Source organism: Sinocyclocheilus anshuiensis, unplaced genomic scaffold, assembly GCF_001515605.1.
Source record: "Sinocyclocheilus anshuiensis isolate Anshui unplaced genomic scaffold, SAMN03320099.WGS_v1.1 scaffold1644, whole genome shotgun sequence".
Classification (NCBI taxonomy): domain Eukaryota; kingdom Metazoa; phylum Chordata; class Actinopteri; order Cypriniformes; family Cyprinidae; genus Sinocyclocheilus; species Sinocyclocheilus anshuiensis.
Genome location: NW_015557451.1, coordinates 402,085 through 428,519, shown reverse-complemented (window position 1 = coordinate 428,519; position 26,435 = coordinate 402,085). Strand labels below are relative to the sequence as shown.

At 35.4% G+C, this 26,435-nt stretch overlaps 2 protein-coding genes across 2 annotated transcripts in view; both read left to right on the top strand.

Moving 5' to 3' along the window:
• LOC107679228 (focadhesin-like) overlaps window positions 1-13,810 on the top strand; it is a 49,397-nt gene extending 35,587 nt beyond the window's left edge. The window contains exons 23-43 of the mRNA XM_016474741.1: window positions 493-534; window positions 921-1,029; window positions 1,154-1,270; window positions 2,098-2,336; window positions 2,456-2,545; window positions 2,758-2,908; window positions 3,891-4,010; window positions 4,244-4,366; window positions 4,778-4,855; window positions 6,320-6,391; window positions 6,536-6,638; window positions 7,297-7,377; window positions 7,451-7,579; window positions 7,689-7,804; window positions 8,615-8,875; window positions 8,988-9,077; window positions 9,999-10,173; window positions 11,276-11,373; window positions 11,624-11,875; window positions 12,759-12,834; window positions 12,999-13,810. Coding sequence (XP_016330227.1) covers window positions 493-534; window positions 921-1,029; window positions 1,154-1,270; window positions 2,098-2,336; window positions 2,456-2,545; window positions 2,758-2,908; window positions 3,891-4,010; window positions 4,244-4,366; window positions 4,778-4,855; window positions 6,320-6,391; window positions 6,536-6,638; window positions 7,297-7,377; window positions 7,451-7,579; window positions 7,689-7,804; window positions 8,615-8,875; window positions 8,988-9,077; window positions 9,999-10,173; window positions 11,276-11,373; window positions 11,624-11,875; window positions 12,759-12,834; window positions 12,999-13,072 — 2,596 coding nt within the window. The 3' untranslated portion in view covers window positions 13,073-13,810. The remainder of the gene's footprint in view (window positions 1-492; window positions 535-920; window positions 1,030-1,153; window positions 1,271-2,097; window positions 2,337-2,455; window positions 2,546-2,757; window positions 2,909-3,890; window positions 4,011-4,243; window positions 4,367-4,777; window positions 4,856-6,319; window positions 6,392-6,535; window positions 6,639-7,296; window positions 7,378-7,450; window positions 7,580-7,688; window positions 7,805-8,614; window positions 8,876-8,987; window positions 9,078-9,998; window positions 10,174-11,275; window positions 11,374-11,623; window positions 11,876-12,758; window positions 12,835-12,998) is intronic.
• An 8,207-nt stretch (window positions 13,811-22,017) lies between these two features.
• LOC107679250 (lymphocyte antigen 75-like) lies at window positions 22,018-23,240 on the top strand. Its single transcript, XM_016474758.1, has one exon. It carries the CDS (start codon window positions 22,215-22,217, stop codon window positions 23,031-23,033), a length of 819 nt encoding a protein of 272 aa, XP_016330244.1. The 5' UTR covers window positions 22,018-22,214; the 3' UTR covers window positions 23,034-23,240.
• Window positions 23,241-26,435: the final 3,195 nt, after the last annotated feature.

Genomic DNA, 26,435 nt, shown 5'->3' with positions numbered 1-26,435 from the left:
TCCTCGTATGTGTAAACATACCTGGCAATAAAGCTCATTCTGATTCTGATTCTGATTATTCTGAAATGTTCCATTGAAAATGAAAATAAATGTCTTAGTATTTTCTGTCACTTGTTAACACTTGTAAAACCTGAAGATCATGTGATCCTGCATGATTTGAGAATGGTTCAAACAAAGACAACCTTGTGTTTCAGTGAAAGCAAGAACATCTGACCTTTTAAAACTGGACCTAGAATTAGTGGAGAATTCTTATTCCTTTTATGTTATTAAGTTTCGTTGCTTGAAATGTTTCAAAGTCCTCCTGCTTTTCCATGTTTAAATTGGAGGAATCCCAGATTTTCAATGGGGTCTCAGACTTTTGGGACCCCTTGTACTGTATGTAGCCATGCAAATGGTACCTGGGCTCTTAAATCATTGCCTGAGGAGATGAAAGCTCTTCTTGTCAGTGTGTGGAGCACCTTAAATCATATCTCTCTTTCTCTCTTTCCTCAGGGTCAGAGACCAACTGACTGATGTGGTCAAATCTGCCGCCAAGTAAGTTACTAATTCTGCTGATATTCTTAGTTTTGTTCTTTTTTCTTTGTTTTTTCCCCCCCACAAGACCCTTGTTTTCTCTTTTCTAAGCTAAAAGATTAAACTATCGATTTTTTTTTTTTTTTCTCAAAATGTTTTATTAGTAAATAGTGTGTTTTATATTCAGAATCTGCCGTTTGCTTTTATTCACTGTAGTCTCTTAGGAAAGTGCTTTTTTTTCAGTGCTTTATCGATTAAATGTAAGCTTATAATTGCTCACAATCCACATTTTTGGGCCTGTTTTCAGCATCGATGATAGTAATCATTCAGCATTGCCGCAGTGTGTTCTGTTTAAAATCAGCCTATATGTGGATTAATATTTTATCATTTTGTCTCCATTATGACAGAGATAGTCCAGTTGTTCAAGGTAATTCTATCCTGGCACTAAGTGGCCTGGCTGTTGTCTTAACCAGATATGAGAGCAACCTTCCTACACAGTCTGAAAGTGGACTTGAGGTTAGATGCAGCTTTATTATTTCGTTTCTATTGCGACTACCTATCATTTACTGGCTTTTCTTCTTTTTCAAAAAAAAAAAAAAACCTAGAAAACTTTCCAATAAACTATAATTTCTATTCGTAGGTGGGTCCAGACATCCTTCCCACAGTTCACTGGCTGACGATGGTGATTGACACACTGCTCAGCATTGTTAGCAGTAACAGTAACCCTAAAGGACAAGTCTTCCCATGGTTCATTCATGTGAGTTATAACTCCCTCGGGTGGGGTGTTCAAGAAATCATTTCAATGATTTTTACAGATTCCACTATTGGTGCAGAAAGTACACACTGCACCTTATTTAAAACCTTTAAATATTATGTGTTATTAAAGCATATGCTATGAAAGTCTATAATATTGCACCTTCAGCTAGTAGTAATACCATATTGGTAACGCATTACAATAAGGTTCGATTTATTAACATTAGTTAATGCATCAAGAGCTAACATTATACTAGCATTACATAACACAAATATAATTATATTAATGTTGACAACTTCAAATTTTACAAATGTATTAGTGTACAGTATATGTAGAGACTAACATTAACCTTCATGAATAAATGCTGAATAATTATTGTTCCTTGTTGGTTCATGATACCTACACTACTGTTCAAAAGACTGGGGTCATTTTAGTTACAATAAATAATATTCAGCAAGAACACGTTAAAGTGAACAAAAGTGAAAATAAAGACATTCATACATTCATGATATTACAAAAGAATTCAAATAAATTATGCTCCTTTGATCTTTTTCATCAAAAGAATCCTGAAAAATGCATCACAGTTTCTAAAAATATTGAGCAACACGGAGAGTAATGAAATTATGAAATAAATTCAACATTTAGATGTTTTAACAGTATTTTTTGATCAAATAAATGCAGATTTGGTGAACATAAGAGGCTTCTTTTAGAAAATCTTACCAACCCCAGACTTTTGATCAGTAGTTTGATGGGTATTGTTCATTAACAAATGAAACCTAATAACAAATTTTTCCCTATATTATAACTCAAAAATGACATTCACATTTTAGCGCTCATACTTGGGTGAGAACACAGCGAGTGTGATCGCGCACTCCTGTGCTGCTCTGGGTCTGGCGTTGTTGGTGCCGGTGCTGGTAACCTCGTGCAAAAAGAATATTCCCGCTATACTGGGCACTCTAGCGGCAGGGCTGCCAGGCTCGCCCTCCGCAGACGAATCTCAGGCACTTCAGTTTCACAGCGGCCTGGCTCTGGGCATGTTTCTAGCGTGGCTGCATGATGAGAGAGTCAGGTGTGTGCTGAGTGATACCATGACAGAGAACTCCAGTCTACCCATAAAACAGAACTTCAGCTTATTACCTGACAATTTTAATAGCTATATCATGTTTACTTGTTTTTTGTTTACTGCAGTGATATAGCTGGGCAGTCAGTAGCAGAGCTGCTAGTGAAACATCTGGAACGACTGGAAGATTGTTGCTTTAATCCCAATCTGGATTACAAGTTAGTCTATCTAATCTGATTTTAGTGTTAACTACAACTGTACAACTTAGTTGTAGTTGTTAGCTAAGAAACTAAATCCTTATTGCACACACACACACACACACACACATACACGCATGCACATATGAAATATTTATTTATGAGTTATATTCTTCATTTCCCCTGTACACTAACAGACTCTTAAATGTTTGTTTGCTCTTTGTCTCTCTCAGTTCTGGTTGTGTGTTAGGTGTTGGCTTGGTTCTGAGCTCTCTCAGTAGCAGTAGTCAGTCTGAGCGGGACGGTGTGCATGTGTCTCTCACGCTGGACAGACTCCTGCAGACCCTGCAGGACAGCAGCAATATGAGCCTCATGCTGCAGGAGGTAAAACCATATTGACTGTGGTGTTGTCAGGTGACGTCTTGAATCTTTAGTTGAGAAATGGCTTGGTATTTTGCCCCTTCTTAATACTGTACATTTGCTCAAAAATTCCCAAAATGGGGTTCGTGATGGCACTGCAGGGGGTTAGTGAGTTGATGAAAACCTAGTAATTAATAAAATCATAAAAATGTGAAATTAAAATAAATAGATAATAATAAAAACAATCAAAATACTTAATAAAAAGCATGTTCTATTTTATTTGTTTACCTGCATGTCATGTGACCATTAAAGGGATAGTTCACCCAAAAATGAAAATTCTGTCATTAATTACTCACCCTCATGTCGTTTCAAACCCGTAAGACCTTCGTTCATCTTCGGAACACAAATTAAGATATTTTTGATGGTATCTGAGAGCTGTCTGACCCTGCATAGACAGCAAAGCAACTGAAATGTTCCAGTTGTGAAAAGTATTCTCGTAGCTTCGTAAAATTACAGTTGAACCCCTGATGTCACATGGATTATTTTACAGATCTCCTTGCTACATTTCTGGACATGGGAACATTTCAGTTGCGTTGCAGTCAATGCAGGGTCAGACAGCTCTCAGATACCATCAAAAATATCTTAATCTGTGTCCCGAAGATGAACGAAGGTTTTTTGGGTGAACTAACCCTTTAAGCAACATCAGCATCAGCAAACCACGAACATGCAAATGTGTTGAAATAATAGCTTAAAATCTCAAATATCAAGTAAATATTTTAGGAATGACAAATATTTTCAGCTGACAAAAAAAGTTTTGCAATTCCTGCTTAAGCTGAACGATGTTTACAAATTGACACACATTGATGGTGATGACAGAATTTTTACTTTAATGCAGTGAAAACACACAAAAAAAATTCCATTACTTACAACTAAATACTTTTAGTGGCAGTCATTTTTGTGCATCCAAACATTTCTTGTGTCTTTTATGTGTTCTGTCGGGTGTCAGGTTTTGGCCTATTCTGTGGCGTGTGTTGCAGTTTCAGCATTTAGTGCAGGCATTATTGAGGCCAGTAAGGCTGAGGAAAGCATGAACACACTTCGCACCCTAACAGAGGAAAGCCAACAGGTGAGAGCTGAAATCGTCTGTTTATAAGGAGAGTCATGCATTAAGATAAAAGCTATTTTAAAAAATGTTATAACTGTCTTCCTTGATTAAAATTAGTAGCTATTAAGTTTGATATTAGAACTAAGTTTGGTTTTGTATTAAATAAGATATTTTTGTTGTGTTTTTGCACATGACTGTTTCAAAACAAAATATTTGATTCACACTTTATGGCATTTATTCTGGGGTTTTTTTAGACACCAGGCTTTGCTTTGGCATTGGGACTCACAGTGTTTGGACTCTCTTCTTTTGGTCATGGTAAAGCGGTGGACATCCAGCCTCGTCTGCTGGCTGCCTGGACCAAGATACTGCTGGCAGAGGTGAGGTGCCATTGTTCGGTGAATCATATTGGGCGCCAAATGTATTGTTATTTCCATATGTTATGCATATTTTGCCTTTACACATGCAAGGCATGCTGGTCTTATTTTTATGTCAGACAACCACTTTATTATCCATACCAAAGCTGCTTTGGTTAAAAATGTCAGTGGGAAGTGAAAAGAAACAGTCGACTTAATGCAGTTTGTCTCCCTGACTAGTGAGAAACAATGTGTTGTTGTGCCATAGTAAGTGAACTATATATCAGGATCTGATCTAAGGCACAGGTCCAGAATTTAGGGTTAAGTTTTTCTCTTCCCAGTGTCTTAGTTTTGATCTAGAAATCTCAGGCATCAACACTAAATCTCAGCTTTCATGAGGGAGAACCTAAACTGTCATTTTTTATCTTTCTCCAGGGTTGTCCCACAATGCAGAGGCTGTCTGCCCTCAATGGACTGATCGCATTAGTGGGATCGGAGATGACTCTCGTTCAGGTAATTTAATGTGTAATTCGTGCTTATGTCAAGCCTTGTGTTATATTTGTACCTGGCAGGATGCAAGAGACTGTTTCAGTTTAAGATATATGTGTTGGCATTCAGCACCTTCAGTGCAAGACTTGAAAATAACACACTAGCAGTGTAATAAATCTTACTTCCTACAGCTAGAATGTTTTTTTTCCCCCATCCTAGTGAATGTTAAATATCACGAAACATCACTTTCTCGTATATTACCCTGCATTAAGTCCATTATCGTATGTTGAGGTGCCATTAGTGATAGCAGTTAAATGCCAGTCTCGTATGGACACTGCCCTTTTCACACACACCTGTGCCAGGCTGCTCTTTGTGTGGCAAATTACACTCCTCCGTGCCCACCCACTTTCCAGACACTCATACACATACACACACAGCGAATGCTGTCTCGCCTTTTTAAATGCAAATGCCACCATACTTGGAAGGTAGCCAGGAAGTGTCGCCATAGTAATGGTGGGACTTGACAGAGGTCTGCCAGGATTTTCTCTCAGTGTGAATCAGAGCCTTGTGAATGTCTCGGATTACTCTGCCGCCCCACAGATGAAAAGATTTGTGTTAATGTGTCTTTAAGCAACTTAAAGTCACTGAATAAACACTTTAAAGCACTTTAAAGATTCGTTCTTGAATTAAAATTGTGAATGTAGCTCATTAAGCTGGTGACTGTTCCTTTCAGATCTAAACTTGTGTAAATCCCCTCAAACCAGTGACCCTAACAAACAAGATTTTAAAAACTGATTGTTCTCTTTTTAGTTCAACTCTGTTTACTAACTTTGTGCAAGGACAGGTAAGGAAGCAGATCTCAGCAATTATATATCCGTAAAAGTTAGCTGCTGGGGAAAGGTGAATGTACTATGGCAGTAACAGTAGCTGGCCACATGAGGGTACTGTAGGGTTCAAATAATGTCAAAATGTCAAAACAAATGAATCCTTTCTGACACTTTAAATTCGTTTTAATAACTGAACATTATTGGACAATACAACTTTTAATTAGTGAAAACAAAATCAGTAGGTTTATAATTTGTCTTAAAGCTGAATTTTTACATGTTTTAAATGGTTAAATAGTAAAGTAGATAATTAAAGAGCAGCATAATATGTATTTTTTTATATGCATAAGTAATGTAATGTCAGTAGAATTGGTTATGTTTTTAAAAGAAGTCACCAAGGTTGCATTTATTTGATCAAAAATACAGAAAAAAAAGTAATATTGTAAAGTAAATTACAATTTAAAATAAGTCTAAAATAATCAATGTTTAATGCTTAATTTTATGTGAAAACCATAATACTGCTTTCAGGTGATGTATTAAACTCAATTTCAAAAAATTGACCCTTATGACTGGTTTTGTGGTCCAGGGTCACATATATTCATAGACTTTTACTGTGTCCTAGAACCCTTTGACCTTCAGAAAGTGTGTTTTTTATCTCCATTAGCTGAAGAGTGAATCAGAGGAGTCCTCACAGCAGCAGGGCAGACTGAACGAGGTCATCCGAGCCATTACACAGGTTAGAAATCATGCATTTGAAATACATCAAAAATATGTTTATAAAGTCAAATATGTATACTGGAAGTAAAACAATGCTTGGAAGTAAGTTAAGTGTTATTTTATTTTTATTGTTTCTTGCTCTCATGCCCATCCTCTCCACTAGATCATCACCTTTTCAGGAACAATAGGTCTGCAGTCTAACGGAGCATGTCTGCTTGGACACCTGCATCTGGCCCACATGTCCAGCAGCCACAGTCGAACCTCAGGTGAGATTCAAAATGCCCAGTCTTCTGTCTTTTTTATTCTAAACTACTATTGTTATTGTTGTTGATGATGATGATGATAATGATAACAATAGTAATAATAAAAAAAAAATAATAATAATAATATAAAAACACTATTATTTTGTTACTTTTATGTTAATTATTATTATTGATGTTGATAATAATATATCTAAAAGTCTTTTTATTTGAACAAAATGTATATCACTATTAAAAAATATGTATATAAAAAATATGTTAAAAATGTAAATGAATATTAAAAATAATATTTTAGTTTCTGATGTAGTTGTTATTGATCATATTAAATCATAGATGTTTTTAAATACAAATAATACTATCAAATAATAATTATTATTGTGGTTTCTGTTGTTGTTAATAATAAAATAAATAATTACATAATAAAATTTTATATAAAAATATATTAATACAATAATAATAATTGTTGTTAATAATAACTGTTAATAATAATAATAATTTATAAAATAAATAAAATATATATATTAATTTTATTGTTACTAGTACTAACAATAATCATAATAATTAATAAATAAATAATCCACATATAAAGTACTGATACTGTACAAATGGTCATTCACCGGTGAAGAAGACCAATCAAACATACTTTTTCAACCCGCTTTAACAGTTCCTCAGGACTTTGGTTATCTCCCAGAGAAAAGTGTCATCCGAGCTTCAGTAGACTTCATCACCGAAGCAGGAAGGAAAGGTAACACACTATCTAATGCTAATATCTAATAAAAAGTGATTCCATTGCTTACTAATGTTGTGATTCTGTACAGGACCTGAGTTCACTCTTCCACACCTAGTGAAGACAGTGCTGGCAGCTTTAGGGACGGTCGGTGGAAGCTTCCAGTATCCTCCAGTCAACTGGAGTGCCATCCTCTCTCCGCTGATGAGACTCGGCTTTGGTGAGCTTCCTGTTCGTCATCGTCGTGAATTAGTCTTCTGTAGGAAATACCCTATTGTGTCATTTCTGAGGATGTATGATGTTGAAGTGCTCACCTGTGCCTGTCATAGGTGAGGAGGTGCAGCATCACTGTTTAGCGTTAGCTGCCAGTCAGGCCCAGTCTTCCCAGAGTGCCTCACTTTTCCTCGGCATCTGGCTTGTGCCTCCCCTGGTTCACAGCCTGAGTGTGGGTATTTCTCTCTGTGTATGTCTCTCATGTCTCTGTCACACATTAGTGTCTCTTTGGTGACTTCATACAGACTTATTGATGTTAAAATGCTGGGTTTTCACTTATAAATAAGATATTTTAGTTTGGTTAATTGTCACTGTCGCTCTTTAGTAGTAGTGAACTTTTTCACACAAGTGCATCTTTTGAGCTTGGGCCACTAAGAAACCACCTACCACCCTCCCAGAATGCCATAGCAAATCAAATTTCATTTGAACCAAATTTCATTTTCAATTACAATTATAACTTCCAACTATTATGAAAATTAAGTTATTATTGTTTGCAACAGTGTTTTAGTTTTGTCTTGTTCTATATATTGAATATGTTTTGTAGTTTTCAGAAAGTTGTGGAAGTACGCTACAACATAGATGCTTTTTATCTATTTTTATTTAATTTAAATGTGTTGATAGATAGATTAGATAATATATATATATATATATATATATATATATTATTTTTTATTTTTCTGTTCAGTTAAAAGCAGCTCTACATGGCGTCCAGTTTTACACGTGCAATTTTCTTTCGAAAATTTCTAAATCTAATTTTTACTAATTTGTTAGACATTATCCCTTTTGAAAGCTTTGTAAAGTTTAATGTTATTTTCAGAGATGCTTAAAAGTAAAGTAGTAATTAGTAGCTAATTATCTCATAATGTTATCATCTGCGAGAAGTTCATCGTGGCTTTTCTGGCTTCAAAATATCACACTGTTTTGTAATTTTCTCTGTCTGCAGTCATTTTCTTAATTTTCTCAACATCTGTACGCTCCACAGCTCCGCACTAGGGCTTCTCTCTACGAGTGCCTGAGCTCCTGGATGAAGCACGTGGCTGAAGACAAACTGCAGGTGCATGTGGACAGTCTGGCAGTCCAGCAGTTTGTGCCCGGCACACGTCCTCAGCGCCTGCCCCTGTGCCTGTCCATCCTGCGTGGGCTGTCCAAAGCCATGGCGGTCCCCAACCCGCCACAGAACTGCTGGACTGCCCTGTGCTCCACCACTGAAAATATCTATAACCTCTTACCTGATAATATACCTGTATGTCCTAGCAATCTGTAAGATGTTTTATAGTCATATTGTTGACCAAGAACTCGAACATTTAGCCAGTTCTGCTGCTGTCCAGATGTGATGTTTTTGGGTTGTTCTGTAGGCTGGTGAACTGGACCTGTATGAAGCCATGTGTTCATGCCTGTCTGAACTCAGCGACACTGAGATAGACCGCATAGTCAAAGTCACTGAGGTATTATATAACTCCGTAATGAATTATAGGTTTATAAATCTGATTGTGTTGAAATGTATCATGATATGTAGTCATACTATCTCGCCTCAGGGTAATGAACCCATTATTTCACTTTGCAAGCACAAGATGCATAAAAAAAGACAAAAAACAATAATGTCTGAGGGATGTCTGAATATCCAAATGAAATGCCTGCTGTCTTTCATTAACATGTACATAGTGAATTTAACAATGAATTTATTGCATTTATATTTTTTTATAGACATTTTCATAACACATTAGCAGAAATGAAGTATTTTATTGTAATGTCTTTTATTTTTATATCTTCATCTTTCTCACGAAGATGCCTACTGGACTATCCCTAACCATGTGCTTCCAACTACTTGTTATTTTATGAAAATATGATTGTTTTGAAAAATACCAGTTCTATTAGAAGCAGTAACAGTAGTTTAGATGTTCTGGCATCAGCAAAGACTTTGATTAATTTATTTCCATTATTACAGAAATTCTGCCTCCAGGCAACACGTCTTAAAAGGATCCCAAAATATTTTTTTTTTCTTAATTTGTTGTTGGTTTTAGTAATGAGGCTCATTTTATTAAAGAAAATTGAGTCAGATTTTTTTCCCCTCTTCAAATATAATGCATGCATAATGCGTAAATGTTTGCAGTGATGAATAGTTATGCTTTCATCCATGGAAGGTTTTCTTCTCCTATCATGATAATTAATGATAATCATAATTCATGGCAAGAGCATGGGACAGCTTCTGCTGTTTTGTAATTTATCATGTAATATTACAGCCATTTCAGAGCAATTTACAAGTTAAATTACTTGCTCAAAAGTACTCTGACAGTGGCTAGACATTAAATCAACAGATATACATACAACCCCACACAGTTCTCTCTGTTTTTGGGCTCCGTCTACAGGCTAATGTGGAAAAAACAGCTTTCATCCTATCCTACCTGACCTCTAAAGGCAGAGTCCCTCTCCTCGGACTCGATGTCATCAGTACCATCCTCCAGGTGGGGAATAAGAAACAAATCAGATGGCTTCTCCTGCAGGCCCTCCACCAATCACGCTTCGCCTCTAGTCCCAATGCAGGTATGTTAATAATACTAATGTATATAGTAGTAAAATATTTTCAGAAAAAGGTGCACTACTGTTCAAAAGTTTGTGGTCAGAAAGGAATGAATTCTTTCATTCACCAATAATATATTAAATTGGTCAAATGTGACAGTACAGATTTGATTTTATTAAAATTATATTTTAAATAGATGCTGTTATTTTTACTTTGTTCGTCAAAAAATCCTGAAACAATATATCACTTTTTCCACAAAAATATTAAGCAGCTCAACTGTTTTGTAATTATTATTATTTGATATAAGAAATGTTTCTTAAGCAGCAAATCAGCATATTAGAATGATTTCTGAAGGATCATGTGACACTGAAGACTGGAGTAATGATGCTGAAAATCCAGCTTTGCGTCACAGGAAAAAATTACAGTACATTTCAAAGCATTAAATAGAAAACAGTCATTTTAAATTGTAATAATATTTAAAGATAGATAGTTTAAGTTGCTTTTTTACTGTATATTTGATCAAATAAATGCATCCTTGGAGGTCCAAAAAAATTTTACTTGCCGCAAATTTTTAATGGTGGTGTATATACCTCTATACAATACTACTATAATTAAAACCATTAAAACCATTTTCATTACTTGGAATAAAATAGACATTAACTGAAACATTATATATATATATATATATATATGTGTGTATATATATATATATATGTGTGTGTATATATATATATATATTTCAGCTAGTTGCCAATGCAACATTTCTCATATTTAGTTTAAATCAATGTACTAAAAAACTAAAACTGAAAAAAAATATGAAAAACTATATAGACTTTTTTTTTTTTTAATGACAAAAAAATATAAAAACATACAACAAAATTAAAATGAAAATGGAAAATATAAAAATAAAAGCTGGTTCAAAATATTAATAAAAATATTATATATTATCTCAATATTATATATTATCTCAATGATGCTAAAATAATACTGATTCTTATATGTTACAAAGTTACAAGCCACTGCCTGTGTTTTCCGTTTCCATTAACCATTTTAAGTGCCTCCTTTTTGATGAACTTGAATCATGTAATGTTGATTCAGAAAGCACGATGTTTTGTTTGTTTTCAGGGGTCTCTAAACGAATGGAGTGGCTTTTGGAGTTAATGGGCCACATCAGAAATGTTGCATACGGATCTCCTTCTGTTAAATGTGTCCGTGTTATAGAGGTATGTGCAGTATAACTGCGCTGCAAAATCTGTTGGTTGTAATTTATTGGGCTCTGGTTTCTTTTAGGTCGATTTACAATCATATGTGGATTTGCCTCTAAAGAGTAGTCGCTGCCATCTGCAAAGTGTTTTTGGTTGCCTTGCTGTAGGCCTAATGATAGAAACGGTTCTTTTCTCTATAAAACAGCAGCAGGAAGCAAGATACTACCCGTGCACTGACTTAAACGTTATGTCTGCCATCATTTTGCAGGGCACAGACTTCCTCCTCAGTGTGTTTGCTGCGGTAGTGGTGTCTTGGGCTGACCATTGTGCCCCACTTCTCATTGGAATCAGGGCCCAGTGGTTTCCCTGGCAACAGTCCTCTCTGACAACAGAACTGTCCCATGACCTCTGTGTCAACCCTGCTATCACAGAACTGTCGATCACGTCATGCCTACTTGCAATCCCATGCAGCATGAAACAACTACTCGCCAAAGAGCCGTGGAAATCCCAGTCACAGAAGGCATGGAAGCTTTTATCTCTCGTTTCACAGCTTAAAAATGTGTAGTTCTGCTGAATGTTTTTTTAATTCTGCTTAGAAAAATACAAGTTGCACAATTAAGGTATTCATGTCCATTGCACAAATCATGCGGATTGAGTAACAAAATTGTTACCAAATTGTAACACTTACAATCCACAACTCTTAAAGGGTTAGTTCACCCAAAAATGAAAATTCTGTCATTAATTACTCACCCTCATGTCGTTCTAAACCCGTAAGACCTCCGTTTATCTTCGGAAAACATGAAGATATTTTTGATGCATTCTGAGAGCTCTCTTTCCCTCCCATAGACAGCAATGTAATTACCACAAGACAAAAAACACGAAAACACCTTTCTGTCGGGAGAGAGAGAAGCCGCAGCGTGTGAACGCGCCGCCATCTTGAGCGTAACTCAGTAACAGTGAATATTGAATAAAAACAGTAACAGTGAATATTGTTGCAATTTAAAATGCATTCAGTTTTCTATTTGAATATATTTAAAAATGTAATTTATTCCTGTGATGGCAAAAGCTGAATTTTCAGCAGCCATTACTCCAATCTTCAGTGTCACATGATCCTTCAGAAATCATTCTAATATGATGATTTGCTGCTCAAGAAACATTTGTCATTATTATAAATGTTGGAAACAGTTGTACTGCTAGATATTTTTGTGGAAACTGATACTTTTTTTTTTCAGGATTCCATGAATAGAAAGTTCAAAAGAACAACATTTATATGAAATAAACTTTTATATGAATTTACTGTCAGTTTTGATCAAGTTAACGCTTCCTTTATAAATTAAAGTATTCATTTCTTAAAAAAAAAAAAAAACTTCTCAACCCCAATCTTTCTTTCTTCATGCCATCAGTTCATCGACTGGCTCTTCAGTATTACGGAAGGTCCTAAACTAGGTTTCTCTGAGACTGCCTTTCTTATAGCCAAAGGTGAGACACTTTGTTTTAGTCGAATTATTATTATTATTATTATTTATTATCAGTCTTTAATTTGTGTTTTAAAAATGTTTTGATAACAAGAAGCAAAGGTATGTGATGTACAGTACAAGTGAAATCTCCTATTTGAATCTCATTTGTATCTCATTTCTTCTTAGGGACTCTATTGGCTCTGAGATCCAGCTCTGAGTTCAAGAAGAAGGGTGTGTGGACCAGGGCGTATGGTTGGTGATCTCACTGAAAGCTCTGACACACCAAGGACACCATTTGTTTACATGCATATTCAGAGTAGTATCTACATAAAGCAAATGCTTTCTAGTTCCAATACTCTAGTGATAAACCCGTCTTGTTACAAACCAGAATGAACACTGACATGTTTAATAGATTGAAAGTAGGTATACCATAGTATTTGTTAACAAAAAAGGACAAAAGAGAAATGCATAAAAATGGCTTCAGAAAGTATAATTTTCCACTTTCATATATTGCTTGTAAAACGTATTGAACGTTTTTCTGTGACCAATTAAGTATAGAAAATAAACACATCTGTGCCACACCAAGTATATTTTTCTGCTCAAAAGAAGCTTGTGATGTTCGCATAAATTTACTTTTAACAAAGACTTGAAATCCAGCTCAAGCTGATTTGAAACTTTGTAATTCATTGTATCCTTTAACCGAAAGCCTTCTCGTTCCCATTAGACAAGCTGATGTACAATGCAGATGCCTGATGGTCCGTAATTGTAGCTTATGCTAGCCATGGGGCCTGACCGACATATAAAATGTAACCTAAACAGACTAACATGCTTTAAAGTGGTAGAGTGATGGTTTACAGTGTTTTTTTTTCTTCCATGTGCAGCATTGTCATGACGTCATTTTCTTTAAGCTCCAAATGTATTAGTCACATAACATTTATGGCTCATGCTCTGGCCATTGTCTACAAGAAAATATACAGGAAATCACACATTAGTAGATTTTAAAAATACACTACTGTTCAAAAGTTTGTGCTCAGTAAGAGAGCAGTACTTATATTCAGCAAGAATGCATTCATTTGATCAAAAGTGACAGTAAAGACATTTGTAATGTTACAAAAAATATATATTTCAAATAAATGCTGTTCTTTTTAACTTTCTATTCAAATAATCCTGAAAAAAATGTATCACAGTTTCCATAAAAATATTAAGCAGCAGAATATGTTTTCATCATTGATAATAATAAGAAATTATTTCTGAAAGATCATGTGACACTAAAGACTTAAGTAATGGCTGCTGAAAATTCAGCTTTGCCATCTCAGGAAGAAATTACATTTTAAACTATATTCAAACAGAAAAAAAAATGTTATTTTAAATTGTAATAATATTTCACAATGTTACTGTTACTGTTTTAAACAAATAAACACAGACTTCTTTCAAAAACGTTTGAACAGTAGTCTATATATTTGCAGTGAATCCAAATGCAATTTGTTCGATCCATCAGTTTGTTTGAAAGAATTTTGTGTTGTCTTTTTTTGTTTTTTCAATTTTGTGTTGTTCCATCAGATTTTCCTGGCTGAAGATTGCCATTTGTTAAGGCAATAGTTCAGAACCGTCATGCAATGATTGGTCTGTCACTTTTGAGAGGTATGGAGACAGTCACTTTAATTTGACAAATAAAGGTGCAGCCATTCACATCTTCAGGAGTTTTTTGCAGCATTACTGCTGAGCTTAAAGGGTTAGTTCACCCATATTTTTGATGAAATCCGAGAGCTTTCTGATCCTCCATAGACAGCAATGGAACTTTAGGTTACTAATTTAACCCCAGTTCTCTGATAACATGAAGTGAGGTATCTCACTTGTGAAACTCAGCTCAACTCAACTCAACCGTTATTTATAAAGCACATAAAACTTTCAAAACCATAAAAATGGACCAAAGTGCTGTACACAAGCAGTATATAATAAAGATAAAAAAACATAGGAACAAAACATAAAATAAAAGACAAGTCATTCACAATTGTCCTGACCAATCAAATGCCGAAAGCCTGATAAAACGAGCAAGTCTTTAAGTCCTTTTTAAAAATGTCCATGCTTGATGAGGATTTTACAGATAATGGCAGAACATTCCAAAGTGCTGGAGCCACAACAGAAAAAGCGCGATCTCCACTCCGCCTCAGACAAGACCGTGGGACAGTCAAAAGCAAGCTCTGAGAGGAGCGCAATAGTCGATGCGATTGGTAAGGGACCAACATATCCCTTATGTACTCAGGAGCCAGATCATGCAGAGCTTTATACACAAACATCAACAACTTGTATTGTATTCGATATTTTACAGGAAGCCAATGCAAAGATACCAACACAGGTGTTATATTATCCCGTTTTCTAGTGTTAGTTAAAAGTCTTGCTGCATCATTCTGAACATAACCAGAGATTCACTTATTCCAAAGTATAAAGCATTACAATAGTCCAACCGCGTTGAAATAAAAGCATGTATAACGGACTCTAAATTCTTGTTCGAAAGAATAGTTTTTAGTTTGGACAATTTCCTTAACTGAAAAAAGGATGTTTTCACAACAATTTACTTGTCGGTCAAGATGGATTTCAGAATCAATAATTACTCCCAAGTTCCTTACATAACCACATAGTTCATTGGACAATTGTCCCTGGCTTCCGACCATACCTTTCTGAAACTACTTGTTACCAAACATAATAAACTCAGTCTTCATTTAATTGAAGAAAATTATTTGCAAACCAAGCCTTAACCTCTGCCAAGCACTTGCAAAAGTTTGTTTAAGAAAAACAACCGTCAAGCTCTAAAGGAAAATACATTTGCAAATCATCAGCATACAGATGATAGTTAACATTGTATTTCCTAAAAATTGACCCCAGGGGCAGCATATATAAAGAAAACAAGGTTGGACCAAGAATAGATCCCTGTGGGACCCCACAGGAGAAAGTAGCAGATAACATAATTTCCAATTTTAACAGAACAAGTCCTATCCTGCAAATAAGAAGAAAAGCACTTAAGTGCAACACCATTAATTCCAACGTAATCTCTAAGACGTTCTATTAAAACAGCATGATCTATAGTGTCAAAAGCAGCGCTCAAGTCCAACATCATTAGGGCAACACCCTTCCCGGAGTCAATACTCAAAAATATATCATTAAAATCCTTAAGAAGCACTGATTCTGTACTGTGCTTCCAGACTGAAAGACATCCATTATATTATTCTTTGTCAGAAAATCAACAAGTTGGTTATGCGCAACTTTTTCCAAGATCTTGTTCATAAAAGATAGTTTTGAAATAGGCCTAAAAAAAATGTAAATCCTGTTGATACAGATTTGCCCTTTTTAAAACTTGTTCAATAGTCGCACACTTAAAGCCTAGTGGCACTCATCCAAAAAATAAACTACTATTAATAATTCTTAAAACACTAGGGCCAATAGTATCTATGACTTCTTTAATCAGTTGTGCCGGGAGAACATCATAACAAGAGATAGTTGATTTTAAATGCAGTACTATATCCTTCAACTGGGCTAAAGAAACCTGTTCAAAGTTACTCAAACAGTGAGAAAAAATCCTTACATTGGCTGTAAGATTTCCTAAAGACAAAATGTTAGACCGAATAGCATAAATTTTACCAATGAAATACTTTTAAAAACTCTCACAAAGATCCTTAGATGGAGTAGGAAAAGCATTAATCGACGGACTTAGTACCTTATCTATAGTTGCAAATAATACCTTCGGGGTTATTTACATTCTGCAAAATAATTTGCGAGAAATATGAAGATCTGGCAGCCTTAACAGCATCTTGTGGAAGCACCAATGACACCACGTCTGCCAATCACAGCCAATCTGTCAGCCCCTCCTCCTGCCGGTTGGGATGCGATATCTTAGCTGCGGCCCTGTGACAGACCTCCAGCAGATCTGTGTCCACCTGTACAGGGGAGGGTTAGCTCTTATCCTGTGCACTCAACAGACAGGACTGATTTGGGGGGAGAATGGCATCTTCGTTGTCGTCATCGTCATCCTCATCTTCGAGGATTGTCGACAGCACCTTGTCATCATCACTATCCATCATATCTCCCAACGAGTTTGAGGAATGTGGACACTCCATAGGTTCCTCTTTGGGTTGAGCAGAGAGGCATGGGTCCGACTTTCCTGTGGCTGCCACTCTCCTTTCTTGGGTTTTAGTAGAGAAAATTGAGCAGTGAGGGCAGACCTCGGGGTTGTATAGCGCTGCCTGAGCATGTTTAGCGCCCAGGCAGGAGATGCAGAGACTGTGTGAATCCTTGGCAGAAATCCGCACTCCACAGCACAAGGATGTGGAGGATGGCCTTTCCCTCCATGGCTTTATGGCTCTTTCGAGGTGGCCATGAAGGCATCTGTACTCTCTTCGTACAGTAAGTCCACCACAACGCGAAAACTAGTACGGAGCTGTGCTAAGAGTAGAGAGCTCGCTTTTTCCCTCTTTTTAGTGCGTGACAGCTTCCGAAATCTTCCACGGGGAAGAGAGCGAGAATGGTGAGACGGCTGGTAGCTGCAGTTTATATACAAGGAGGCGGGACTCCCTGATCGCTGCAGCCATTGGTCTGCCGTGATTGGCAGACGTGGTGTCATCGGTGTCAATCCGTCACACCTGGGATGTTCCCATAGTGAGATACTGAACGAATGTTAGAAAGAGAACTACCATGTTCAAGGCCCAGAAAGGTAGTGAAGACATTGCTAAAATAGTCCATGTGCCATCAGTGGTTCAACTGTAGTTTTATGAAGCTATGAGAATACTTTTTGTGCGCAAAGAAAACAAAAATAATGATTTTATTCAACAATTTCTTCTCTTATGTGTCAGTTGACGTGCGTTCACAAGAGTACCACGACGCATGCGTGTGATGATGCTGCTGATGCAGGAGCCGGCGTTCTGACGTAGAACCCAGATGCGCTGTGGCTTGTTTGCAAGCAGAGGAATGCACACACATGTGTCGTGGTACTCTCGTGAACGTATGTCGAAGACTGATTCAGAAGAGAAAAAAATTGTTGAATAAAGTCACTATTTTTGTTTTCTTTGCGCACAAAAAGTATTGTCATAGCGTCGTAAAATTAAGGCTGAACCACTGATGTCACGTGTACTAATTTTTTAATGATGTCTTCACTACCTTTCTGGGTGTTGAACGTGCCAGTTCCGTAGCTGTCTATGAAGGGTCAGAAAGCTCTCGGATTTCATCAAAATAACAGGTCTTACGGGTTTAGAAATGACATGAGGGTGAGGGGTTTCGTAACTAAATCGCATGTATTCAAAAATTCTTCAAATGCTGCCAGGACACAAACACATTTGATATTATGAGTCATGTTTTGTTTGCAGGTTTGTAAGATCCCTCATTACACATAACTCTCAGGCAAATCTGAGTTTGTTTTGTCTCTCCATCTGTTTCTAAAGAGGATAATCGCCTCATTTCCCTTTCCAGTTTTCACTCTGTATTCAAAACTGCTGATGAAGTAATACCAGGATTATTATACTTAACTAAAACCATTAAAATGTTGTTACTTGAAATTAACTGTAACACTTTATTTTAAGGACCAATTCTCACTATAAACTAGCTGCTTATTAGCATGCATATTACTGACATCCTGGCCTTTTATTAGTACTTATAAAGCACATATTAATGCCTTATTCTGCATGACAATATCTTAGATCCCTTAATCAAATTCCATACCTAAAATTATGACTACTTTAACTATAAATAAGCAGCAAATTAGGAGTTTATCGAGGAAGAAGTATTAATTAATACTTCTTCCTTAAATTCTAAAGTGTTAACAAATAGATTTTAACTAAAATTAAATATTTTAAAAAATGTTGCCACGGCAGAATTTCTCATTTTGATTTAGTTTAACTTGATGCACTAAAATAACTAAAACTACAAGTAAAATAAATTTGATGAAGACTATAGACACATTTGACAAAAAAACAACAAAATGACTAAAAAATATAGGAAAATACTAAATTATATAGAAAAAATAAAAACGTATTAAAAATATTAATAAAAAACTATAGTAGGCTCAATGCTGCTAAAATAACACTGAGTAATACTAAGTACTTTTAAGGTCAATGTCGTCGGTATATTTTTTCGTTTGGGCAATACTAATAGAGGATTGAGGATGTCGCAACATTATTTACACACCATATATAGCCAATGCACTGAGGGTTAAATGTAAATTTGAGTAATATGATATACTGTTCATCATCACTTTATACAGTTGGAGGAGACTGGGGTTGGGTTCTGGTTCATATTTGGATGTTGATCTGAATGTGTCCTTTTCATTCATACTCATTGATTTTTATCACGACATGAAAAATACAATTCTTTCAAGGTGAGGACAACTTTTCAATTTTATTAAAAAAAAATAGTGAGATATTTTAATTCTTTGTAAATATATGAATGTTAGATAATATAGATATAGATGCAGTTATATTTTGATAGAATATTTGGAAGCTTGTGATTCAGTTTTTAATCTGTCTGACAGATCTGATAAATCTGATAAATCAGATTCTGACAGAAGAGAATAAATGTGGGATATTTGGACCTTGGTTCATCTTTTCACACTAACCATCAACGCCATCAACCATCTACTGGTGAGTGTAATTACATGTGCCAAAATATAATTACAGTTTTCACTACAGACAAATATTATCAGTAGTTAACTGCAAAGTCTTTTTAATATTCACTATGACAACACTACTAACACTTAATATAATGATTTTAAATCAGTCTTGGATAGTGCTGATCTTGTGCATTTTGTCAAATTTCCAACACATAACAAAGATCATATTTTAGATCTAGTATGTTGCTCTGGTGTTATCCCTTTTAATTTTTCTTCTACCGAATTTCCTATCTCTGATCACAAGCCGGTATTTTTTAAAGTTACTGTTCCTTTAACAAAAGCTAAACCACAACGATCTGTTCTATTTTGTAATATTAATAATATTGACCTTAATGTTTTGGATGGAATGATTGACCATTCTGTAAACCAGTGCTGTTTTATTTCTTTTACATCTTACTTGGTACATTTTGGCACTGTGGCTCCTGTGAAAACTTGTACTGTATAACTTTTTTTATTCTTCCCCTTGGTATATTTCTGAGCTCCGTCACCAAAAGGCTAAAGGTCGTCGACTGGAGAGACTTTGCAAAAGAACTGGTCTTAAAGTACACAAACAGTTGTATTCTGAGCATCTGCTCTCGTACAAGGCTGCACTTAAAAGTGCAAAATCATCTTTTTATGCAAATGTCATAGACAATGGACAGAACAAAGTCTTTGTTTAGCACTGTTAACAAACTGTTGAAACCTTCTGTTAATGATTCACTTTCTCCCAATCAATGTGTATTCTTTTCTAATTTTTTTAGGTCTAAGATTGACAGTAGACATCAAGAATCATCCAAATGGATATAATCAAGTATTCTGATCTACAAGTGTTCTCTCTAAATTTGAGTTGCCTTCAGTTGATAATATCACTAAGTTTATTATTAGGTCTAAGCCTTCTGCTTGTTCACTTGATCACTGTCTTAGTTAAGTCCTGCATTCAATTTCTCCCATTATTACAGCTTACAGCTATTACAGCTTTCTGCCATTGTTACAGCTATAGTGAGTTCCTCATTATCTACTGCTACTGTTCCTTCACAATTAAAATTGGCTTCTATCACCCCAATTCTTAAAAATTCTAGTGCGGATCCTAATGATTTCAATAACTATCGGCCCATTTCTAATTTTCTTTTTATTTCAAAAATACTTGAAAGAACAGTAGCAACTCAACTTGAAGCACATTTGCAAAGTAATGATCTCTATGAGCAATTTCAGTTGGGTTTCAGATCCAAACATAGCACGGAAACAGCTCTCGTTAAAGTTACAAATGATCTTCTCCTAGCAGCTGATTCTAGTTTTCTGTCTATTCTTATTCTTCTAGATATTAGTGCTGCCTTCGATACTATTAGTCGTTCAGTTTTATTGGAACGATTGGCTTGTATTGGGATAGCTGATAATGTGCTTCTTTGGTTTTCATCTTATTTAAGTGACAGGAAGCAGTTTGTTCAGATTAAGAATGCTCAATCAGAGCATGTTACAGGTGTTCCACAGGGGTCAGTGTTGGGTCTGCTTTTATTTATTATTTGTATGCTACCCCATGGTCACATTTTTTTGCATGTATGGCATTACCTTCCATTTTTATGCTGATGATACACAACTGTATGTTCTTATTCATGCTTTGGTTACATCACAGATGTGATTATTGTTATTCTCTTTTATTTGGTCTTCCTGATAAACAACTTCATTGATTACAGTTAATTCAGTACGCAGCTGCTAGGATTGTTACCTACTCACGTACCTCTGATCACATAACTCCCATTCTTTTCCAACTGCATTGACTTCCTGTTTGTTATTTACTGTCATTAAAAACTAGTTTTTTCCAAAAACCTACCATTTTATGAAAAATCTAAATATTATTTCTAACACAAAAAAATGTTGCTAAATATGTTTCCATTTTGTATTATTAGTGGTGGGGCCAGTAAAAATCTGAACTACTGGTCTGTTCAGCCCTGCAAGACTTGATTGGTTTTTCTAATTTGGAAAAAAAATGTACACCTCACATATCCTTGCAACTAATGTGAATGTTTCCTCACTCCGTATATAAGGTGAATCACCATATGTGAGAGAAAGGCAACCATGCCTGTATTACACTGAAGCAAATTCCCAGCATTTGTCAGCATTGGTTATCTCTAAACTACCAAGTGATTTTATTGGGGTTTTGTGTAAGATTTATTACTATTTTTATTTTAACAATTATTTTATTTTTGAACCTTATTGATTATTTTTCTTATTCACTGTGGGCTATAAGATAAAATTATCTGTAAACTGCTTTGAACAGTATTTTTTGTGAAAAGTACTGTAAAAATCAATTTGAATTGAAGTGAAAATGCTTGTTTTCAGATTTGTGTGTCTACTGTTATTCTAATAGTAAGCAGAAAAAACAAGATATGCTCATTTACTTAATACAAACTAAATACTTTCCACATATTTTAATGATTTTATTGATTCTAGTGAATAACAAAATAGGTGATATTATCTAGATTTTAAAAGTAAAAAAAATCAGTCTTTTTCATTTTTTGTTTCTTCCAGACATTTCCAAAGACGTATTTCTTAACTGCTTTAAATGAGTTTGTAGGTATGTCCTTTCTTTGAGTCTTCTGATTTGCCTTAATTAGGCATTTTAGGAAAATACATTTGTTTGTTTCTGTAATGACTGAAGGTCCTAACATGTCAAGGTCACTCTCAATGTTAGAGCGGTCCTGGTTTTCATTGGTCTGCTCGCACCAGAAATTTGTGAAAAGGTGTGGTAACAAGTCAGCAATATCCTGAAATAAATGGGGAAGACCACATTTATTCAGAATTCTGCTGCAGTGGAGATCATCCAGGTCGACATGAAGGCTTCAGTCACTGTGCTGCTTTTTTTGATCCTCTTTGAGCTGAATGTCAGCGTCTACAGATATCACATTTTCGTGAACGAGACTTTATCATGGCAAGATGCACAGCAGCGCTGCAGAAAGCACTTTGACGACCTGTCCACTGTCAGAAGTAAAGATTTAAAGGATTTATCTTACAATTCTCTAATTAAAGAGAACCATTTTTGGATTGGTGTTCAGAGAGACAGTGCAGACAATGACAAATGGATATGGTCAGAAGGTGGAGAAGCAACAATTACATTTTGGGAGGATGGACAACCTAATAATTATTATCAAAAATGTGGTGCTGTCTCTAAATACACATTTCAACTGAATGACAAAACCTGCACTGACCATCTAAAATTTTATTGTATGAAGGTCTATGAGCTGATTGTGGTGCATCAAAAAAGCACATGGGAAGAGGCCTTGGAATACTGCAGACAAAACTACATTGACCTGGCCATAATAAACTCGGAAGATATTATGGAAGAAGCAAAGATTAACAGCACAGTAGCCGATACAGATGAAGTGTGGACTGGCCTGCGCTTTCTAGCTGGTCGTTGGTTTTGGGTAAATGGAGCCGGTCTTGGATATAATGTCTGGTCTTCAAATGGAGAGCTCCAGTGCCCTGCCATGAACCAGCGCTGTGGGGTTTATGATAGAACAAAGGGGGTTTGTAAACCCACAGACTGTGACCAGAGACTCAACTTTCTCTGTGTCAAGGAGAAATACGAAGATTGACTTGATTCATTTTAGGAGGTCGGCAGATGTGACACTATAGGAGGAGTTCCTTAAAGTGTCCTTTTCAGAAACTTTCATTGCTTTGCTTTTAATGGCTGAACATAATGAAATCAAACTCTGTGACTTTCTGTTTTCTTAAAACTATAGCCAACTTTAGCCAAACAGAAAGTAATGTAGCTTATGACATTCATGTAAAATGCATGCCAATATGCAAGTATGTTCATAAAAAAAATCTTCTGGGTAAATAAGTTGTCATTTGCGTACTGACATGGTTGACAGCTGTTAATGAACAATCACTTTTTTAGATTAACTGTAATACTGTATAAGATTTCCATTCGAACTGACAGCATAAATATAGGCTTTGCGCTACCAGTTTCAGCGCAAAATGCAAAACTGACATTTCATTCAGTGACGTATTTCACTTGGTGACGTATTTCACTCGGCTAAAACAGACAACGCATACACTTACTTATTGGCAACCCGTCAAAATAAAAACTTGCTGATTTTATGTTTGAAAATGTTAAAAATTCATATTTAAAAAAATGTAATGTAAATATTAGCAATTAATTTTTAAAGTGTACTATAAAATAATTATTTTTTTATTTAATACTCACTTTTTATTTTAAAATATAATGGTATTATCACACTTTATTATTTTGTTTATATTTTTAAAAACTAAATAAAGTGCAATAATACTATTACTATTATGATTTATTTATATGATCTATTTAATGGGTCACTCTATGTGCAGTGTGAGCACCAAACCAAATCTCCAGGTGATCTTATGAGAACCAGTCCGAAAAAATTATGTTCACCCTAACCAATATTTTCACGCGTAATATATCCTTTTTAGCAACAGTCTTATAACTGATATTTTCAATTAGTAAATTTCTAAACTTATTTGTGAAAGAAAAAAATTACTTTTTAATATATACTATTATACCGTGTTATATCTGATTTATCTTCTTTTGGAATCATTTAATTGGTGGCAGCATTGGAGAGCATCTAGAAGTTCTGACACCATATAATTGCATTCTTGGAGTGAATTTTATTTAAAAACGTATTAATGACAATAATAATTTCATTATTTTATAGATTGTGTTGAACAATGTTTTTAAGCTGTGTGCTGGTTTTAGCAATAATCTGAGCAAAAAAAAAAAAACTATTTTAAATATAAATTAACAAAGGCAAGATATTATTCTATTTGACCTTGGTTTTCTTGCAGGCATACCTAAGAATGCCTAAAGTCCAGAAACACTGTTAATGTTGATAAACATAATGCTGAGTGTGGTAGCCTATCAATAATGTATCCAATCTACGTAGTTCACTTTAAGATAGACAGATGTTTTAAAGCTGGCTACTTTTTTTTTTTATATATATATATATATATATATACACTGTAAATTACTGCAAATATTTGTAAAATAAATTATGCAAATGAATACTTACAGGAATATTATTAATCAAAATATGGCATGTGTATGTTTTTCGAAGTTGTGTAGCCTGTGCTTAAACACAATGAAAAAGAAAATCACAGAAGATTGTTGACTAGGTGGTAGTTAGATATTCACATTTGATCAGAAGTAGTACTTGAAAATGATTTTGATGGTTAAAAAAAGCAGAAATGTGAAGCTTGAATTTTTGATGCATATGCTTTTTTTTCAGTTAAAATCTATTTGTGCTGTAAACGATAACATGTTTACAGTTTTTCACATTTGCTAAGACACTAAACCCCATTCTCTGTACCAAATTCTCAATACCCTAAACCAATGTCAAATAAATCACTCTTTCAGCAAAACTTTAAACAAGTTCAGGCATTTTAGATACTGTTTGCAGATCTCATGCACTCTTTTTGCAAAACTCTAAACACATTCTCACTCATTACAACGCAGCTTGCACGGTGACAAACTTGTGATGCAAAACCCTAAACACAAGAAAGCAAAAGTCAAGCACAACTGCAACACAGTTGTCATCGTTTACACACAATAATTCAAAACTGTTCACACTTGTTTCTAAATATGTAAATGTACAAAATATAGTTCAAAGTGCACAGATGGCATGGGTGTGTCCAACAATCTGAGAGGTACGGAAGAGTGCGTATACGAGGTGGAGGAAGAGGAGGTCGAGGAAGAGCAAGAACAGTCATTTCAGATGAAATCAGAGCTACTGTGATAGACCATGTTCTTGTGCATGCGATGACAGAGGCAGGACAAAAGAGTTCAACCTAATTTGAGCAGATTCTCTGTGCTGGCCACCATACTCAGTTGGAAAGTTCAAAAGAAAAGTGGAAGAGAATCTTGTGTAGATTTGCAAGACTACCATATTAGAGTGGAACTGGCCTGTGGTGACATAAACGTGCTGTCTTGTCAAGGCTGGATCCACCACACCAGAGGGTTTTTTTCGCCATTGCCTGCCTGCAACGTAGATGAAGTCCTCTGATTCTTTTTTTAACATATATATGCATGTGTTTTTTTCCTTTTTGAGAGTAACATTTTCTTTTTTTGGTATATTCTCTAAGACAGTGTTTCCCAACCTTTTTTTAGTCGCGGCAATCTTTTCTGTTTCTTATAGCATTATAGTTTTGTATTGTTTGTAGTGTGATCAACGTTTGCGTAACGACTCGGAAAACCCGAAGACTCGAAACAGGTGAACTACTTGACTAATTCCAGTAAAGAACCTATAGGATGTTGCGCATGCGTGACTGAACGAATCACTCCCTGAGACGACTCATTCTTCCCGAGTCACATTAAAAATTCGTTCAAAATGAACGAATCGTTCAAGAACAACCCAACACTAGTTTGCTTCAGAAACCCTCCACCTTCCCCAGCTCCACCTGTATAGATCTGCTACGAGGTGATTCATGTACGCTATAGGTTATTTCATGTGTTATATTTGCAGCAGCAATATTTCTTACATGCTCACAGCAGCATGTTGTGGATGTATTGGCAGTAGCAAGTCTCGGTACTCGCTCTGCCGCAGCAGCAGCAGCGTAGCAGATCTATTCCGCCAAGACCAAATACATTAACATTGTCATGTACATTACCATGCCAATCGCTCCGAGAGTTGTCATGACAGAAATATATTCACCAAACTTAGGTATTTCTTTTGTTGTGTGTGTGTGTGTTTTATTGCAAAATATATACTAAATAAAATAAACAGGGTTTCTTTGTAACTACATGCACTGGACAGTGTTCTCCATTTTTTGATGTAGTGTCTAATGAATGATCTGTAGTGTGTATATTATTGACTAATGTGTGTATGATTTGAAAGCTTTGTTTGATTTTGAGTACAGGTGAAATGGTTTTGAAGCGATTGTTTGATTTTGCCAGAAGAGTCAGGGGTTCTGTGAATTTAGTTTGAAGGTTTGGATATGTGTTTAAGGTTTTGAGAAAAAGAGTGATG

What these genes read in the sequence shown, in the direction of transcription:
- LOC107679250 (XM_016474758.1), top strand. Translation starts at nt 22,215, where the DNA reads ATGGGGAAGACCACATTTATTCAGAATTCTGCTGCAGTGGAGATCATC.